This window comes from Microcebus murinus, chromosome 16 (assembly GCF_040939455.1).
Source record: "Microcebus murinus isolate Inina chromosome 16, M.murinus_Inina_mat1.0, whole genome shotgun sequence".
NCBI lineage: Eukaryota > Metazoa > Chordata > Mammalia > Primates > Cheirogaleidae > Microcebus > Microcebus murinus.
Window position 1 is genome coordinate 12,180,165 of NC_134119.1, and position 17,961 is coordinate 12,198,125.

Genomic DNA, 17,961 nt, shown 5'->3' on the forward strand with positions numbered 1-17,961 from the left:
CACAGTCAGAGTGGTGTGAGTGAGAGGAGTTCACGGAGGAGGACGGGAGGACAGCGGCCTTCCCTCCGGTCGCGCTGATGCAGTCCCCCGTGGCCCTAACCACCCAGCGCAGAGGGAGCCCGTTGCCCTGCTGGGCGCACCCCAGCCCCGCTCGGTCCCTGGGGCCAGTGTCACGCTGCGGGAATGCACCGAGGAGGGAGGGGACTCAGTGGCCGATGTGCCCGTCTCCCCTGCCCAGATGGCCGGCCTGCAGGTGGGGAGGAAGATCTACTCCATCAACGAGGACCTGGTGTTCCTGCGGCCCTTCTCGGAGGTGGAGACCATCCTCAACCAGTCCTTCTGCTCCCGCCGCCCGCTGCGCCTCCTGGTGGCCACCAAGGCCAAAGAGTGAGTGTCCCCAGGGGCGGGGTGTCTTGCAGGTCCCCTTGCGTGCTGCATGGCTGCTGGGTGGTGGGGTGGGTGTGAACTGTCCTGGTCCCTGCGGGTGGGGCCCGTTGCTGGAGGCGCGTGACAAAGCTGGCTCCTCTGTTCACCGGCAGGTGCTTGCTGAGGGCCCACCCTGTGCTGGGTGGCGTTTCAGGCTGTGAGGGGCGCAGCTCCCACCCTTCGTAGGTCTCAGGCCTAGTTGGGGGGGGGGGAGTAGGAGGCAGACCCTGCGCAGACAGAGAAGACAGCGGTGGTGACCTGGTGTGGGTGAATGTATGCCAAGCCGGGGGAGGGGCCGGGGTGTGCAGTGGTCAGGGTCAGGGAGACGTCACTGCAAACTGGTGAAGACCTGCAGGAGGTGAGGGGGAGTTGAGGGAGGAAGCAGTTTCCAGGTAACAGAAACAGCCAGTGCAAAGGCCCTGGGGTGGGCAGCTTCTGGCATGTCTGAGGAGCAGTGAGGAGGCTGAAGGGGCTGGGGCAGCGCTCGAGAGGGCAGGGTGGTGGTGAGGTTGGCTGGGCAGTGACGAAGGCCCTGGGGGACCTCGTGCCCCTGGCGAGGACCCGTGGAGCCCACTGGGAGGGGCTGGCAGAAGCCCTCTGGCTGCAGGTGGAGACCTGACTGTCGGGCAGGGCGAGGTGAGGGCTGGTGCCTTGGACCAGCGTGGAGAGAAGCGGGTCGATTAGGTACAGGTCCAGGGGAAGCATTTTCTATGTTAAAGCTTACGTGTTTTGTTTTTCACTGCTCCCTTTTGTTTTAGGCAAATGTTTTACTGACAGGAGGGATGGAAAGTTTTAGATAGGATCATTTCAGTAAAAAGGCAAGCCGATGTAGGGAAAACACGATCATAGCTCGGTTGGTATAAGGAAGTGGCAGAAGCCACCAGAGTGGCACATGTCTGCTTAAAGTCCTGGAAACACCTGTGGTTGGAGACCAGGCTCCCAAGATGGCTTTATCTGGCAGGTGGGGTGGGAGAGACGATGGTGCCACTCAGTGAGGGGACGCGCCCCAGACAGGGAGGCAGACAGCGCGTTGAAGCCCAGGACTAGCGGCACCTGCTGTGCCGCCGGCGGGTGCTGCCCCTCTGCTTTGGCGGCTCACCACGGAGTGGCCCCCACCTGGGCTTTCGCACCGCGTTCTCTAGGGCAGCGGTCCCCAACCTCTTTTGGCAGCAGGGACTGTTTTCGTGGAAGACAATTTTTCCATGAATTGGAGAGGGGTAGGGAATGATTTGGGGATGATTCAAGCCCATTACATCTATTGTGCGCTTTATTTCTGTTATTGTTACATTGTAATATATAATGAAATAATTACACTACTCACCATAGGTTGGGGACCCCTGTGCAGGTGTTTTTCTAGGGACAGCACCGTCCTCACCCTCCCATCTGTGACTGAGAATGAAATATTGACTGGCTGAAGTGCTGGTCTGGCCACCAAGGGCCCTTAGGACGGGAGGACGATGGAGTCGGCGCAGGAGGCCGGCCTAGAGTTCCTGTGCGTGGACGGAAGCTCCAGAGGCGGCCAGCTGGTTCTGGTTAATCAAAGATCCTAGGGTGCTGGGCTCTGCTTCACTGATATTTTTCTCTGTATTTAGGAGCTGGAAAGCCTGGTGCTGCTACTATTTTGGGCTGGATTTCCCAAAAGTCTTGGGGATGGGGGCTCCCCGCGTTGGCCCCCTGGGTTAGTGGGAGCAACGCTGCTTTTCCTTATGGCCTTTCCCCGCTACTTCTGCCTGGTGCAGGGTCGTCAAAGTCCCCGACCAGCCAGAGTCACTGTGCTTCCAGATCCGAGGGGCCGCCCCGCCGTACGTCTATGCCGTTGGGAGAGGTGAGTGGGAGGCTGGCAGACGGAGGGGAGCTTTGGGAGGTGGGCCTGTCTGTGTGGTGGGAGTTCAGAGCCATCATTATCAGTACTGCCAGGCCTCCGCCTGATAGTGCACTGCTAGCACTTACTTTCTTTGCTTGACGCCAAGACTTGCAAACACAAATGGCTGTTGGGGTCAAGGAGGTCACAAGTGGGTATAGTGATCCGAGTGGAAGACAGTAGGGAGTGGTGAGGACTATGGCAAGGTGAAAAGAATACACGTTCACTCTACAAGGAGCAGTTGCTCTGCATCTCAGGTTCATTATTGCCACATAGTAATGTGGGTGCACTCTTGCCAGATTTGATTTTCTAAGAGAAGCCAGAAATGTGAATTTTGGGGGCCCTACAGAAACACTTTTGTGTCTAGATCTAGCCCAAGGGCTACCAGTTGGAGACCTCTGCTTTCTGCATTGCCCTTTCCTTGCATGATATGTAAAGTGTCACTCTGTCTTGAAGATGAAACCAAGTAAGTAGGTCTGCAATGCTGGGTCCCCAAATTTTTTTGCTACTAAATGTCCCCTTTTTAAAGTTAAAACATGAATTGTCCTGTGTTGTGGTCATAGTTGTACATTTAATACCTACTGATTAAGAAAATATATGTCATGACAGAAAGCTACTGAGATTTGGTAATATTTTAAAGTGTGTTTTTATTTTATTTATTCTTAAAGTAGTAGCTCTCAACTGGGGACAGTTTTGCCCTCAGCCGCCCAGGACATCTGGCACCGTCTGGGGACATTTTTGGTTGGCACAGCTGGGGAGGCTGTGCTACTAGCATCTGGTGGGTAGACCAGAGATACTGCTAAACCTCCTACAATGCACAGGACAGTCTGGAGAATAAGATTTATCTGGCCCCAAGTATTAGGAGTGCCTTGGAGCATCTAAGGAGATGTTTATAATAGGGAGTAGTAGGTATTCGTAGGTGAGCCAGGCAAAAATAATAGAACAGCTGATATTTCTTGAGCATGTGCTAAGTGCCAGGCATGGTGCTCAGGAACCCTTGGAATAGGTGTGATTAGTGTGTCTGTTTGACAGATGGGGAAACTGAGGGCTGGAGAGGTTAAGGAACTTGCTGAAGGTTGCAGGGTTGGTCTGTGGCAGAGCTCTGGTTTGAAGCCACGTCCCTGGCCTGTACTTGTCACCGTCATACCAATCAGGCCTGATATTGTCCCACACAGAGGCAAAACTTTATGTGGCATTTGTTTGCATTTCCAGACTTCTGGCATTGACCACACAAACCCCTGGGGTCCGGGACTTACAGTTTGGGAATCGTGGAACAGATGGGAAAATGTGCACTTGAAGTCTGGCAGACCTGGTCTGAGTCCGGGCTTCTCCTAGCTGTGTGACCTTCAGAGTTGCTTTGCCTCTCTGTGTCCCTGTTTCCCCCTCTGCCAGTGGGACTGATCCTGGCCCACGATCACAAGGTTGTGGCAGGGCTTTACAGGAGATGAAGCTCTAGAGAGAAGCGTACCTGGGTCAGACCCAGCTTTCTGTGCCGCATGACCTTGACTAGCTGCCACCTCCCTGAGCCTCAGTTTCTTCCTCTGCAGAATGTCAGCCCCTGTTCTGCCCACTGCAGAGCAGGAGGGATGGAGGTGGCGTCTCAGGGCTTGTGTTCAGGACTGGGAGGTTGGGGGAGTAGGGGTGGGGGCAGCGATCAGAGCTGGCTGCCTGCCCTTGCCTGCTGCTGCCCCATGCCCTCTGGGCCTGGCCTCCAGCACTGCTGTCCCCCTTAGGCTCAGAGGCCGTGGCCGCGGGGCTCTGTGCTGGTCAGTGCATCCTGAAGGTCAATGGCAACAACGTGATGAACGATGGGGCCCTTGAGGTCCTGGAGCACTTCCAGGCGTTCCGGAGTCGACGAGAAGAGGCCCTGGTGAGCTGAGCAGCAGCCGGGGGGATCAGGGAAGCACTGCTGGGTGGGGTGGGGGCCGAGGGAACCCCTTTCTTCTCCGGGGAAAAGCCTGCAGGTCCCCTGGGTTGTGGGTGGAGTGGGGCTGCCCACCTGGCAGGGCTGAGCTGGGCCTGGGCTCTGTGCTCCTGCTGGGCTGCCTGCCCCAACCAGAGGAGCTGGGCTATGATACCTTATGGCCTTGGTGTTCACAACTGTGAAATGGGTATGGTGAGACCCTCTCTTCCTATCACATAGGTGTGTTGGGCAAGTAGTCAGGGGCCAGGGTCCTGGTGGAGGGTGATATTCACTGGTCGATTCATTCGTTGGTTCACTGAGTGTTTATTGGCACCTGCTTTGTGCCGGGCGCTTTTGTGGGCCCTGGGGACACAGGAGAGACAAGGCGTCTGCTCCCATGGCTCTGACATTTTCAAAGGCTCCCTCTTCCTGACCTCTGTGTGGAGCGTGGCCTGCACATGGTGAGGGCTGAGGATGAGTGGAGACCAGGAATTTTCCAGAACCTTGGAATCCAGGAGCAGTCCCCCCCCCCCGTCCCTTCCCCCCAGCGGCTGGTGCCACGGCCGCCCCCTCACCCTGGCTCCCCCCAGGGCCTGTACCAGTGGATCTACCACACCCACGAGGACGCCCAGGAGGCGCGGGCCAGCCAGGAGGCCCCAGGCGAGGACCCCAGCGGCCAGGGGGACCAGGAGGAAGACCAGCCCGATGCAGGTAACAGGCAGGGAGCGTGTGGCAGGAGCTTCCGAGGGACAGACGCCCCAGAGGGCCTGGGTCCTGTCCTGAGCCCTCATCCCACCAGGACATCTGGATGCCAGCAGTTCTCTAGTAGTTTTTCGTGTCTGCTGTGACAAAGTGCCACAAACCTAGTGGCTGAAAACCACACGCAGTTATTATTTTACATTTCTGGAGGTCAGAAGTCCGAAATGAGTCTCACCGGGTCAAAGTCAAGGTGTCCTCAGGGCCATGTTCCTTTCTAGGGCTCTAGGGGGAATCGTGTCCTTTCCTGTTCCGGGTTCTCGCTGCGGCCACGTTCCTCGGCTCGAGGCTCCTTCGCTGACGGAGGGCCTCAGCGCTGTTGGCCTGAGACCTTCTCACGCTGCCGTCTCTCTAATTCTGCCTCTTGGGCGCTCTCTTCCCCATTTAAGGAATCTTGTGATTACTTTGGGCCCACCTAGAAAACCCAGGTTAATCTCCCTCTCTTAAAGTCAGCTGATTCACACACTTAACGCCATCTGCAGCCTTAATTTCCCCTCGCCATGTGTCATAGTCTGTTTGTGCTGCTGTAACAGAATGCCACAGACTGGGCAACTGATAAAGCACAGAAATCTATTTCCTCACAGTTCTGGAGGCTGGGAAGTCCGAGACCAAAGTGCCAGCATTTGGTGAGGGCCCTCCTGCTGTGTCCTCCAGCGGGGAGGGATGCCCTGTTCTCTTGTGATGAAAGGAAGGGCCAGCAAGGGCCAGTCCCTCTGCTAAGCCCTTGACAATGGCATTGCTCTGCTCATGAGGTAGAGCCCTGAACACCTCTCTTGTGTTGGGATTAAGTTTCCAACACACAAACCTCAAGCATCAGGTCTGGCTTGATCCAGTGCCTTTTGCAGCATGGTGAGAAATCTTTCTCACTCTCCAGTTCTCGGCTCTCCATGTGGGCTTCCCTCTTACTTGAGGTTTTCTCGGCACACTGGCTCTGGCAGCTTGGAATCCAGTTGAAAAAGAATGTCTTCTTCTCTTTGTAGATCCAGCAAAAGTCCCAGATCTAACTCTCATTGGCCCAGCTAGGGTCACATGCTTGATCCTGAACCAATCACTGTGAAGAGGGGGGAGGGACTATGCTGATTGGCCAGGCCTATGTCTCCGCCCACCTGAGGAACCAGGCATGCGGTGGGGCTCGGCCTCGGCAGAGCCACACAGACTGAGAGTGGGGCGCAGGGCCGATTCCTAGAAGGAGAATCTTCCAGGATAAGGGCGAACAGCAGGGAGCCGGCAGAAGCAGCCACAGCACAGGCTTCAGTTTCCCCATCTGCCAAGTGTGAGCGGTCGGCGGTGCTAGTGGCAGGGCCTGGCTGGCCGTTGAGTGGTGTCTCCCCGACTCAGTGTCATCTGCCCCTCTGGCTTCCAGCCTTCCCTCTGCTGTCCCTGGGCCCCCAGCTGAGCCTGCGCGAGGACAGCCCCGTGGTCAGCCTGACCGTGGACAACGTGCACCTGGAGCACGGCGTGGTGTACGAGTACATGAGCACGGCGGGCGTCAAGTGCCACGTGCTGGAGGAGATCGTGGAGCCCCGAGGCTGCTTCGGCCTCACTGCCAAGGTCTCGCAGGGCCCCACCCTGTCCTGCTTGAGGGTGGGGAGCAGTTTGTCTGACCAGGGTGGGGGTGAAGGACTATGCTGGGGGAAGCCTGATTCCCATTTCCTCAGAACAGCCTGGAGCCCTGGATCCTAGTCCTTGGGACCTAGGAGAGTGACTTGTTGTTCCTTCAGCCTCAGTTTGTTCACCTGCAAAATGGGCCAGTAATAGACGCGCCCTCCCAGGGGTATTACCAGGCACACAGGAGTCACTGCAGGAAAATTGCTTAAGACCCGCCCTGGCGCATGGGCGGCGCTCCGGAGCTGTTAATGTTTCTGCAGATCCTTGAGGCCTTTGCTGCCGACGACAGTGTCTTCGTGCAGAACTGCGGGCGGCTCATGGCCCTGAGCAGTGCCATGGTGACCATGCTTCACTTTGAGTTCCGCAACACCTGCGACACCAAGCTGGAGCGCATCGGCCAGAGGATCGCCTGCTACCGGGAGGTACCTGCTCCCTGCAGGGTCTCTGCCACAGGCTCCCAGACGTAGGGTCTCAGCCTGGGATATTTTGGTTATAAAAGTCAAACCCCAACCCAACATAGCTTAAACAAACATAATTTATTGGTTTGTATTACTGAAAAGTGCAGAGGCGAACTTCAGGCCTGGCTGTATCCAGGTACTTAAACAGATAGCACAATGTCATAGGAATGTGGCCTCTCTCCATCTCCTGACTTTGTTTCCCTTTGTGCTGGCTTTGCTCTCAGACGGGCCCTTCTCATGTGGTGACAGGATGGCACTCAGTAACTCTAGCCTTAGCAACCCCAGTAAAAAATTAACTTGGAGGGGCCTCGATTGGCTTGGCTTGGGTCACTTGCCTGGCCGGGTCCCAATCGCTGTGGGACCTGAACCTCATGATCTGACGGATGGGAGAGACGGTGTCTTAAGGACAGCTCAGGCACAGCCGAAATGGAAAAATGAGTGAGATGAGTTCTCAGAGGCCTCACATTCCTCCAGGCTGTCCCTGAAGTCTGGGCCCAGTGAAAGTGCAGGGAAATGCACTTCTCCACTTGGAGCTGTTGGCATTTTGTCCAATTTCGGAATGTCTGGCCTAGGCCAGGGTAAAGTGGGTTCTGGGGTGAGCCAGAATTTCCAGACCTTGACCTCTGACTCATGACCCCTGTCCTCCACCTTTCCCAGTTTGCAGCCCAGCTGAAGAGCAGGGTCAGCCCACCCTTCAAACAAGCACCCCTGGAGCCCCATCCACTGTGTGGCCTGGACTTCTGCCCCACCAATTGCCACATCAACCTCATGGAAGTGTCCTACCCTAAGACCACCCCCTCGGTTGGCAGGTCCTTCAGCATCCGCTTTGGCCGCAAACCCTCCCTCATCGGCCTTGACCCGGAGCAAGGTACCTGTCTGTGTCTGTTAGAAAGTGTGTTCAGATCTGGCACCCCAGATACTAGAACAGAAGACATCTGAAGCTCGGCAGTCCAGGCTGCAGTGCAGCTCCGTGATCATCAGGGAGCCAGGCTCCTCTGTTTTTCTGTGCCATCTCTCTAGAGGTGGTGCCTGGCCTTCAGGTTGCCTCGAGGTAGGGTATGTCTGCTGGAGTTCCAGCCATCACATCTGCACTCCCAGCAGGAAAACAATCCCAGTAGTTTAAAGCACATTAGCACCAGACTGAAACTTTCTTCTTGCAGTAACCTAATGGATTAGGAGTATTTAAAAGGGAAAATTGTCTTATTTGTTGGGATCCTTGAAATGGGTTTGTACCCCTCTGCCCAAAGGGCACTGGGTGTCTGGGGGCTGTTTCCGAGTGAGCTCTCCCTTCCTCCACTGTAGGCCACCTGAACCCCATGTCCTACACCCAGCACTGCATCACCACCATGGCTGCCCCGTCCTGGAAGTGCCTGCCTGCTGTGGATGAAGACGCCCAAGGCCAGGGTCTCGGTGACAGTGTCTTTGGGCCAGCCAACGGGGCCCTTGGCCAGGAGGACCGGGGCCTGAGCTTCCTGCTCAAGCAGGAGGACCGTGAGATCCAGGACGCCTACCTGCAGCTCTTCACCAAGCTGGACGTGGCCCTGAAGGAGATGAAGCAATACGTCACCCAGATCAACAGGCGAGCCCTGGCCCGGGGTCCGGAGGAGGCTGGGCAGGCGTTCTCCACCCGGCTCTGTTGCCGCTGTGGGCGGGAGAATCCTTGTGGTGGGGCCGTCCTGTGCCTTATAGGCCACTTAGCAGCGTCTTTCTGCTCTGCCTGCCAGATGCCAGTAGTGCCCCCACCCCCAGTTGCCGCCCCCACCCCCAACTGCGGTCCCCACCCCCAATTGGGGTCCCCACTAATGTCTTCAGACATTGCCACACGACGCCAGGGGGCAAAGCATCCCTGATGGAGAACCGCTGCTCTGATGGAACAGTGGGCGTAGGCGTGACCTCCAGGGAGGCCCAAGCTGTCTGTCACTCCGTAATTTTACGTGACAGAGACGGTGGGCGCGGCGTCCGTCGTGATGTGAGGCAGCCGGACGCAGGCAGCTCCGCCCCCGAGTGTTCCCGCCAGCAGAGACGCACCCCGCTCAGCCGTGGGGTGTGGGGACAGAGGACGGTTCAGTGGCCCCTCAGAGACGCCTTTGGCCAAGTCCAGAGGGCGGTGAGCCGACGTGACGATGGCCCAGTTTGCTCAGCCAGTGATGACGGCAGGAGGGGGCCCTGGGGTGCAGGAGGGTCTGTCGGGATTAAGGGGGCTTGGGAGACGCATCGGCCGGGCAGCGGCCGGACCTGGGTAGTGGCCTCACGCCAGCCGTGAGGAGACAGTGTTGGACAGCTGGGTGGTGGATGGTTCCGGAATGACTAACTTTGCCAGGCACGGTCGGAGCAGCGCGGTTCTGTTTAGACGGGGCGTCTCACCTCGCCGCCGTGGACGCTGCGGGCAGAGCGCTCGCTGCCGGGGGCTGTCCTGTGCGCTGCAGGACGGCGAGCAGCTCGGGCCTCTACCTGCGCGAGCCAGTGGCAACGCCCCCCTTCAGCTCTGGCAAGTGACAGAGTCTCTGGACGTGGCCGAGTGTTTCCTGGGGGACAGAAGTGCCCCCAGTTGAGAACCATTGGTTCAAAAGAAAGCCCTTAGGTATTAGAGACACGTACGGGAGCATGTATGGGGGCAGTTATGTGTTATCTTAGACTTGTTTTAAATACTCCAGAGAAAGGAAACGCGATGGGAAAATTGAGGAAACAGGTAGACCCTGTGTCGCTGTTGTTGGACTGGCTGCCGGGGACCTGGGCTTCATCACAGTCCTCGCTCAGCTTTTGTGGATGATAAAGGAAAACATAGGCTCTGGAGCCTGGAGCTCTGGGTTTCAGTCCTGGCCTCGCTACCTAGCAGCTGAGCAACCTTGGGCAAGTCACTTAACCTCTCTGAGCCTTGGTTTCCTCATCTGGAAAATGGGCTAATCATGACACTGACTGAGACGTGGTAGGATTCCATTTAGCCGGGTTTCATGGACTGCTTAGAAGGCACCAGACACCGTTCTCAGCACTTTACGTGTTTTCACTGCCTTAATCCTCACAGAAGCTTCATGTGATATTATCCCACTTTACAGATAAGGAAACTGAGTCTCAGAGACTTTAAATAGTTTGCTTTAAATAGTTTAAATAGACTTTAAATAGTCTCTGAGCTAGGAAACGGCAGTATCAGGATTTGAACCTGGGGTCTGTCTGGCTTCAAAAGCTTACTCTTAACCATTACTCTGTACGCCAGGGACTGACCAGCTGTGGCCCATGGCCAAACCTAGCCTACTGCTTTTTAAACAAGTCTTATTGGAACACGCCATGCCCATTTGCCTACGTGTCATCCATGGTGCAGTGGCAGAGTCATGCGGAGACCGTGCGACCTGGGAAGGCTTGCTCTCGGGGCCTTTAGAGATAGTTTCCCAGCTCGTGTTCCACGCCCCGGAGCCTCGCGTAGCTTGGCCGTGAAATGAGAACCTGCGCGCCTCACACCCCCTGACCCCCGCCCCGCACCAGGAGGGGCAGTGCCAAGCACCTGCAGTCGCTGCGAGATCGTCGGGGAAGGGACACAGAGGGTTGGCCTGTGTCTCTGACCTCAAGGTCTTTGCTCCCTGCAGGCTGCTGTCCACCATCACGGAGCCCACCTCGGGGGGCCCCTGTGACCCGCCGTTGTCTGAGGAGGCCTCCTCCTCCCCGCTGGTCGGCGACGAGAGTGAGATGGACAGGGCTGACCACGGGGCCATGAAGAAAGTGTGCTTCAAGGTGTCCGAGGAGGACCAGGAGGACTCAGGCCACGACACCATGAGCTACCGCGACTCCTACAGGTGGGTGCGGCCGCGGGCAGTGGGACAGCTGAGGCCATGGCCGTGGGAAAGTCAGAATCAGTGGGACGTTTCCCAGGATGCAGTGGGAGTGGGGTGCTGTTGCTAGCAGTGTGGCTCCAGGATGAGCCACAAGAGCTCTGAGCACCCCAAGAGCATCCCAGGGTGCCCCCTAGGCTCCCCCGCCCCAAAGCTGACGTTTTGGGGCCCGCCCCATGTGGACATGCTCCGTTCTGCTTTGACGTCACTCCACGCATGCCGACAAATGCTGTCAAAGGAAAGCTTAAGACTCTGTGGCGTGTTTTAAAACTCTACATGACACGTGGTTTCTGCAGCAAACGCTGTTTGTATGTGATCCAGGGAGGGAGAGCACTGTTTTCCCTCCTAACCCTGAGAAGATCTGAATCGTTCTTCTACTGGTTAATTATAACAAGAGGAGTGAGATCCTATAATAATTAGTGAGTTGAATAGACTAAAACTCAATTTCCCATGGTAAACCATACAGTAAATAAATATATGTTCCATATATGTTAATACATGTGACCGTTATAGTCCCAGTAGAATCTTAGAGGATGCTTCAGTTGTTTGTGAGCAAAAACCAAAACTGATAAAATTTAGCAAGACAGGCCTTCACCCCAGTCCTCCAGAGTTATATTGTTTCAGTCTTAAGGGGGCGGACTGGCCTGCCACCTCCAGCTTTCTTGGTGTCTGTGTACCAAGATGAGTTCTGGCACTAGGGCTTGTCTGGAGTCTAAGATTTTGCCATCTCTCTGGGTTTTCATTCTTACTTTTTTCTGGGTCCTTTGATTTTTTCTTTAGTTGTCAAAAAGTTGAAGGAAAGAATTTCAGGGCTGGGCGTGGTGACGCACGCCTGTAATTCTAGCTCTCTGGGTGGCAGGAGGATCTCTTGAGCTCAGAGGTTTGAGACCAGCCTGAGCAAGAGTGAGACCCCGTCTCTACTAAAAATAGAAAAATTAGCCGGGTGTCATGGTGTACGGCCATAGTCCCAGGGAGGCTGAGGCAGGAGGATCATGTGAGCCCAGGAGTTTGAGGTTGCCATGAGCTAGGCTGACACCACTGCACTCTAGCCTGGGGTGACAGAGAGAGTCTCTGTCTCAAAAAAAAAGATAATTTCAGGATGTGGTTTTTGAGTCCCTGTCCCTTCTGAGATCTCGAGACACAGCGAATCACATGTAGTCTCCGTCCTCCTGAGGTTTGCAGGCTGGGGAGACTGCACACGGAGCCGCGTGGTCACACGTGGTGGGTGCAGGTGTGTCCAGAGCACGGCTGTCCCACATGAGGAGGGATGTGTTCGGGGAGGGTCCAGGGACTCTGCACAGAGTGACACCTGAATGAGAACGGTCACTGCCCTCCTGCCATCTCCGTGCGTCTGTGCGAGAGCCTAGGAGTGTCTCCCCGCCCTCAGGCATGGAAAGGTCAGGCCAGCCTTCCCTGGCTCTGGTGTTGGTAGTCGGCCCCTGGTACCTTCTCCAGGCTGGATGTCCGCCTGAGGACCCAGGGATTTTGTCTACACTCTAGAAAGTGGGTTCCCTGTGCTGGGACCAGAGGGTGATTTGGCCCTTTCTCTCGGCCCCTTTGCAGCGAGTGTAACAGCAATCGGGACTCGGTCCTGTCCTACACCAGCGTGAGAAGTAACAGCTCCTACCTGGGCAGCGACGAGATGGGGTCTGGTGAGTGGAGTGGCTTGTGCTTTTGGGAAGTGGCCCTCGGCGAGATTGTGTTTTACTTTTATTTTGTTTCACTTTACATTACGTTGCTCTGTATTGTATTGCACAGTATTGTACTTTACTGCCCTCTGTCCACCCAGTCTGCAAATGTTTATCGAGCACCTGTTGTGTGCTGAGCGCTGGGAACACAGCAGAGGATGGGACAGAGCTCCCAGCCCTCATGGGGCTGGCTTTCTCTGAGAATGTCACGGACATGGAACAAAGAATGGCATGCATGATGCAATTCTGTATGATCATGTATGATCACGCATGATGTGTGGTTGTGCTGAGCGCTCTGACAACACTAAACTGGATGACCTGATGGTTTCCATAAAAAAGGACACATGCCCAAACCAAAAATCTAAACGACACAGAACGGTTCAAACGTAGTATATAAAAATAAATCAGAATCTCCCCATCTCCCTCAGAAATGACCGTGGCCTGTATTTGGAGCTGTCATCGGTGAGATGGACACGTGGGTGGATGGTGGATGGCTGGAAGGACAGACACAAATACCAGTTTATAAATTAGATCATACTCTACTTGCAACTTTTACTGAAAGCCTAAAATTTGTTTTTTAATCTTATTCACTTCAGACTTCTAAAAACATTCATTTTGAGTGGGTCGTGTGCTCACAGGCTTCATGATGCAAAAGGCACGAAGGGGGCATGGTGGGGGACAAGTCTCCTCACTGCCCCGTGCTCCAGCCTCCTGGTTCTCAGGCTGTCACCACTGTCCCCACTGTCACTGTTGTCTTGTGTGTCCTTCCAGAGGCAGTTTGTGCTTAAAAATTTAAGTTTAATTATGCTTGAATTTAACAGAAGAAAAAGAAACGTAAGTAAAATGGAAGATATTGAACTTTAGATAACTGTTTCATCACGTAAGATGCTCAACCGCAGACACGGTCCCAGGGAGGTGCAGGGAAGGAGCCGGCCTGTGTGGCCGCCGATTTCACCGAGAACCGGCTGGGCGATGCACCGGGAGCCTCGGGTCCAGGTCCTTCTCTCTGCTTCTCAGTGTCCTCATTTGCAGAATGGACACAATGCCTGTGCCTTACGGTCTTGTAATGCTTGAGTGCCTATTGCTCATTTTGTAGATGAAGAAACCGAGGCTCGGAGAGGTCAGGTGATTTACCTGGTGACTTGCAGACAGGACCCACATCTTCAGACTCCAGAACCCCGTGGGTTTGGAGCTCTGTGGCTGCGTTGCCTTCCTGGGAAAGGTTAGGAGATGGGGGTGGGGCATGGCTGGCTGATGGCCGTGGCTTCTCTGTCCCGCAGGGGATGAGCTGCCCTGTGACATGCGGATCCCGTCGGACAAGCAGGACAAGCTTCACGGCTGCCTGGAGCATCTCTTTAACCAGGTGGGACGTTTGCCCCACCCTGTGTGACCTTTGGTTCCTTCTGTTCCCCCTGGTGAGATCCTATGACCCAGGGGCTGGAGCAGGGGCTGAGGGTCACAGGTCCCTGCAATGCGGAGGGCCACGAGGCCCACGCTGACCCAGAGTCTCTTGCTGCCCAGGTGGACTCCATCAACGCGCTCCTCAAGGGGCCAGTGATGAGCAGAGCTTTCGAAGAGACCAAGCATTTCCCCATGGACCACAGCTTGCAAGGTGAGCAGGCTCCGGCGTCCGTAGGGAGACAGGACAGCCTGTGACAGGGAAGGGTGCTGGACCAGGGCAGGACGCCTGGCACGTGCAGCTCTGTCCCTCTCTTGCTGAATGGCTGTGGGCTCGTCCCCATGGGCCAAATCAGTCCATCCACCCATTCACCCCCTCATCCATCCATCCATCCACCCACCTACTCATCCATACATCCACCCATCCACCCACTTATCCATCCATCCACCCACTTATCTTTCCACACACCCATCCATCCATCCATCCATCCATCCATCCATCCATCCATCCATCCATCCAACCAAGCATCCATTCACTCATCTCTCTACCTGCCTATCCACCCACCTTCTCATCCATGCATCTATACATCCAGTAAGTAATTCCTGAGAACCAGCTTTTGGCAGGCCTTGTGCTGGGCACTGGGGACCCTGAGATGACTCTGACACTGCCCTGACCTCAGGAGCTCTCAGAGTGTAGGGGGGAGGAATGCAGGCAGGTAGTTGCCCCTAAGTAAGGGCAGGAAGTGGTAAGGAGTTGGGGCACCCCCAGCTGAACTGCCCGTCCTGCTGTCTTAGAATCATCTCTCAGGGGTGGACCTCAGAAAGTAGAAACAACAAACCTGGAGGAGTTAAAACCACAGCTATCTCAGAAACTCGGGCACTGTAGCAGGGAAGAGGCCAAAGGAACAGGGGCCAGTGTCTGCATAGCTTTTGAGTCATCTTGCTGGGACCAGAGTCAAATCTGAGCTGTGTCACTACCCAGCTGTGTGACTCTGTGCAAGTCACTTTCCCACTCTGTGCCTGGGCTTCCTCCTCTGTGTAGGGACAGGGCTAGACTGGGTCACAACTCACGTGCCGGCTCGATTGGTTGTGGCTGTGAGGAGGTAGCACCTGAGCATCCTTCTGTGGCTCGGCACCAGGCTTGGGAGAAGAGAAAGCCGGGACTGACCTGTGGGGTCTGTGCTGGCTTGCTGTAGCTGTGCAAAGTCCCGGCCTCAGACCAGCAGGAAGGAGTCCTAGGACTGATTACTGGTGTCTGCCATGGGCACGGTGCCATGAAGTAGCAGCACACTCATGGCGTGTTTGCCCTTTACGGACCAGATGACACCTGGGAGTCCTGCCGGCTCCCTTGACCTAGGATTATGAGCTTTGGAATCTGATGGGACAAAGGCCTTTGTGCCACCGTTCTCCAAAGCTGCCTCCATCCCTTCCCTGGCCCTCACGCCACTTCCCTGCCCCAGAGTTCAAACAGAAAGAAGAGTGTACGATCCGTGGCCGGAGCTTGATCCAGATCAGCATCCAGGAGGACCCCTGGAACCTCCCCAACTCCATCAAGACCCTGGTGGACAACATCCAGAGACACGTGGAAGGTCAGGGCTGGGAGGATGTGGGGGGTGTTCTGTGGCCTTGGGTTCTGCATGTGGAATGTGGAGGGTTCAGGAATGGGTCCCGCTCTGTGTCCCATGTCTCTCCATGCCCAGGGAAGGGACAAGAGGAGCGGTGCCCTTCTCAGCCAAGCATCTGTCCTGCGCAGCCTCGGTATCATCAGGGTCACAAGCTGGCCAGTCTACTGACCACATTTGGGCCTACAGATAGGTTTTGATGCTGCAGCATTAAAAAATATGAATCTACTGCTAGTGTTTACACTGAGAGATATCACATAAAAATCTAGATTTCTGGCTACTCTTGGCCAACCAGAAGATCTGGTGGCACCAGGCCCACAGTCCCGTATCCCCACTCTGCTGGCGATGAGTGGCAGCTGCTCTCTACAGATCCAGGGGTGCTTTCCAATTCACCTCGGTCCTCCGTGCGTCTGCCGTCACCTGCCTGGCCCTTGCCGGCATCTGATCTGAGACTCCCGGGTTAGAAGGATCCAGGCCAGGGGGACCTTAGGCCAGGAGAGCAAGTACAAGGGCTCCGGCCGTTCCTCCGGAGACAGTGGCCTCTGAGTTTCAAGTCTCTGCTGGCCTGAGCTGGCCTGTTTTCCCCAACTACAATTAGTTAAGAGTGTGGACTCTGGAGCCGGATCGCCAGGGCTTGAGTCCCAGCCCACCCACCTATTGGCTGTGGGACCTTGGCAAATTCCTTGCCTTCCCTGGGCCTTAGTTTATTCATATGTACAATGGGCTCACAGGGCTACCTCCCTCACATGTTGTTGTGAGGATTAAATGAGTCAGTACAGATTGAGCACTTAGTTCACTGCTTGGGCACAGTGGGTCTCAGCCTGGCCAGCACACAGTGGGTCCCCAGCAGTCCAGGCTCAGCAGCTGCTGTCATCAGCCCATGCCTAGCCCTGAGTCTGACGTGTCTCTCTAGGGAAGAAAGTACCTTGAGAGGCTAAATTCAAAGGCCTTTCAGATTTTTCTTTTAAGCTCTTTCTGGGCCCAAGAGCATCTTTTTAAAGTAAAGAGACCTTTTTCTCTGGCAGAAATGAGCTTTTTCTGCATGTGTGGGGCAGTGACTGTCTGGAATGCGCATACATGTGAGGCTATGTATGAGTGTGTGTCTGCCTGTGTGTGGCGTGCCTGCATGTGTGTCTGTTGACATATGAGTGTGTCTGTGAGTGCACGTGTACCTGTTTGTGTGTGTGCATGTGAGTGTGTGCCCACACGTGTGTGCAGGGTGTAGGGCAGGGGCTGTGGCCCAGGGGTTAAAGGGCTGGTTTAGTCTCTGTCTGCTGTGTGCATGTAAACAGGTAAGTCTGACAGCTGGGGTTCATTCCCTGCATGTACAGGGTTTCGGGAGTTCACTCAACATTCAGGAAAAGCTTCTTGAGCATAACTTCCCTACCCAGGGCTTCGCTGTGACGGGTCAGAGCCCCTGGGCTGGGGGCAGCTCTCTGCTCTCACTTCTGCTAACTCCTCCCAGCCCATCCACCTGTCTCTGCCCCTTCTCCTTCCAGATGGGAAGAACCAGCTACTCCTGGCCTTGCTGAAATGCACAGGTGAGGGCTTGAAGGCACGTGAGGTGCACAGCCAGGTGTATCCAGGAGAGGCCGTCCTGGCAGTGGGTGCTGCTCCCACAGCCTGGCGGAGGCCCCTTCTACCAGCCAGGTTTGAGGGTCCCTGGTCTGTAGGGTCTGGACAGTGGGAACAACACTTTGGCCTGTAGCCCCTCCAAGATCTACTTGAACCTTGCTTCTTTCTCTTGTGTCCAAGGGGCGGGTCCCAGGGCTCTGGAGCCCGGAGCCCTGTCTTTACCACCTTCCAGGCTTGGGTGGATACTGACCAGGACAGGGGATAGAGAGGCTTTTTGCCATTAGAGCCCTCAGCCCCAGCCTGGAGACTTCCTACCCAGCACATGGGGAAGAGGAACAGGGGAAGGTGGGCTGAGGTGTCTTAGGGACCTTGTCTGTCCCCCCTTCTTTCTAGAAATTCTCAAGAGGGAGCTACAATAGGATCTAGGTCAAAATTGGTCACTAAAACCCTGTTGGCCAGAAGCCAGTTGAAAATAATTCCTTCTGAAGATTGAGAGTCTGAAAGACCAATTGCCTGAAATTGGCCATTTCTGCAGACCATTTCTGCTCAAGGTCAAGGACCAGGGGCAAGAGGAGAGGTGTGGGCAGGAGGAAAGCTTAGTTCTAAAACCCAGAGTGGTAAGCTACATTTCTTAAAACGTGGCGCTTGGCAGAAGAGCTTGGCATCATCACTGGCGTTCAGCTGGCCACGGCCAAGAAATCCCGTTACACGTGGAGAAACAGCTGAGGACACAGGGTTTTGGGAAAGCCTTAGGGAAAATCGCAAGTTGTTTTTCAGCAGGCAGATGGGTCACTGAGCGAAGTGAGTTTTTTGGCAGATGGGCTCGCTTTAGGAGGATTGATTTT

General features: G+C 55.4%; 1 protein-coding gene across 1 annotated transcript in view; it reads left to right on the top strand.

Annotated features, from left to right (window-relative positions):
- Positions 1–17,961, top strand: part of PREX1 (phosphatidylinositol-3,4,5-trisphosphate dependent Rac exchange factor 1) — a 170,646-nt gene that overhangs the window by 142,403 nt on the left and 10,282 nt on the right. Inside the window, exons 18-31 of the mRNA XM_020282061.2 lie at positions 239–387; positions 2,166–2,251; positions 4,021–4,157; positions 4,781–4,901; positions 6,310–6,497; positions 6,815–6,976; positions 7,670–7,880; positions 8,315–8,591; positions 10,591–10,797; positions 12,397–12,485; positions 13,802–13,884; positions 14,043–14,133; positions 15,380–15,508; positions 17,041–17,082. Of these exons, the coding sequence (XP_020137650.2) occupies positions 239–387; positions 2,166–2,251; positions 4,021–4,157; positions 4,781–4,901; positions 6,310–6,497; positions 6,815–6,976; positions 7,670–7,880; positions 8,315–8,591; positions 10,591–10,797; positions 12,397–12,485; positions 13,802–13,884; positions 14,043–14,133; positions 15,380–15,508; positions 17,041–17,082 (1,972 nt within the window). The remainder of the gene's footprint in view (positions 1–238; positions 388–2,165; positions 2,252–4,020; positions 4,158–4,780; positions 4,902–6,309; positions 6,498–6,814; positions 6,977–7,669; positions 7,881–8,314; positions 8,592–10,590; positions 10,798–12,396; positions 12,486–13,801; positions 13,885–14,042; positions 14,134–15,379; positions 15,509–17,040; positions 17,083–17,961) is intronic.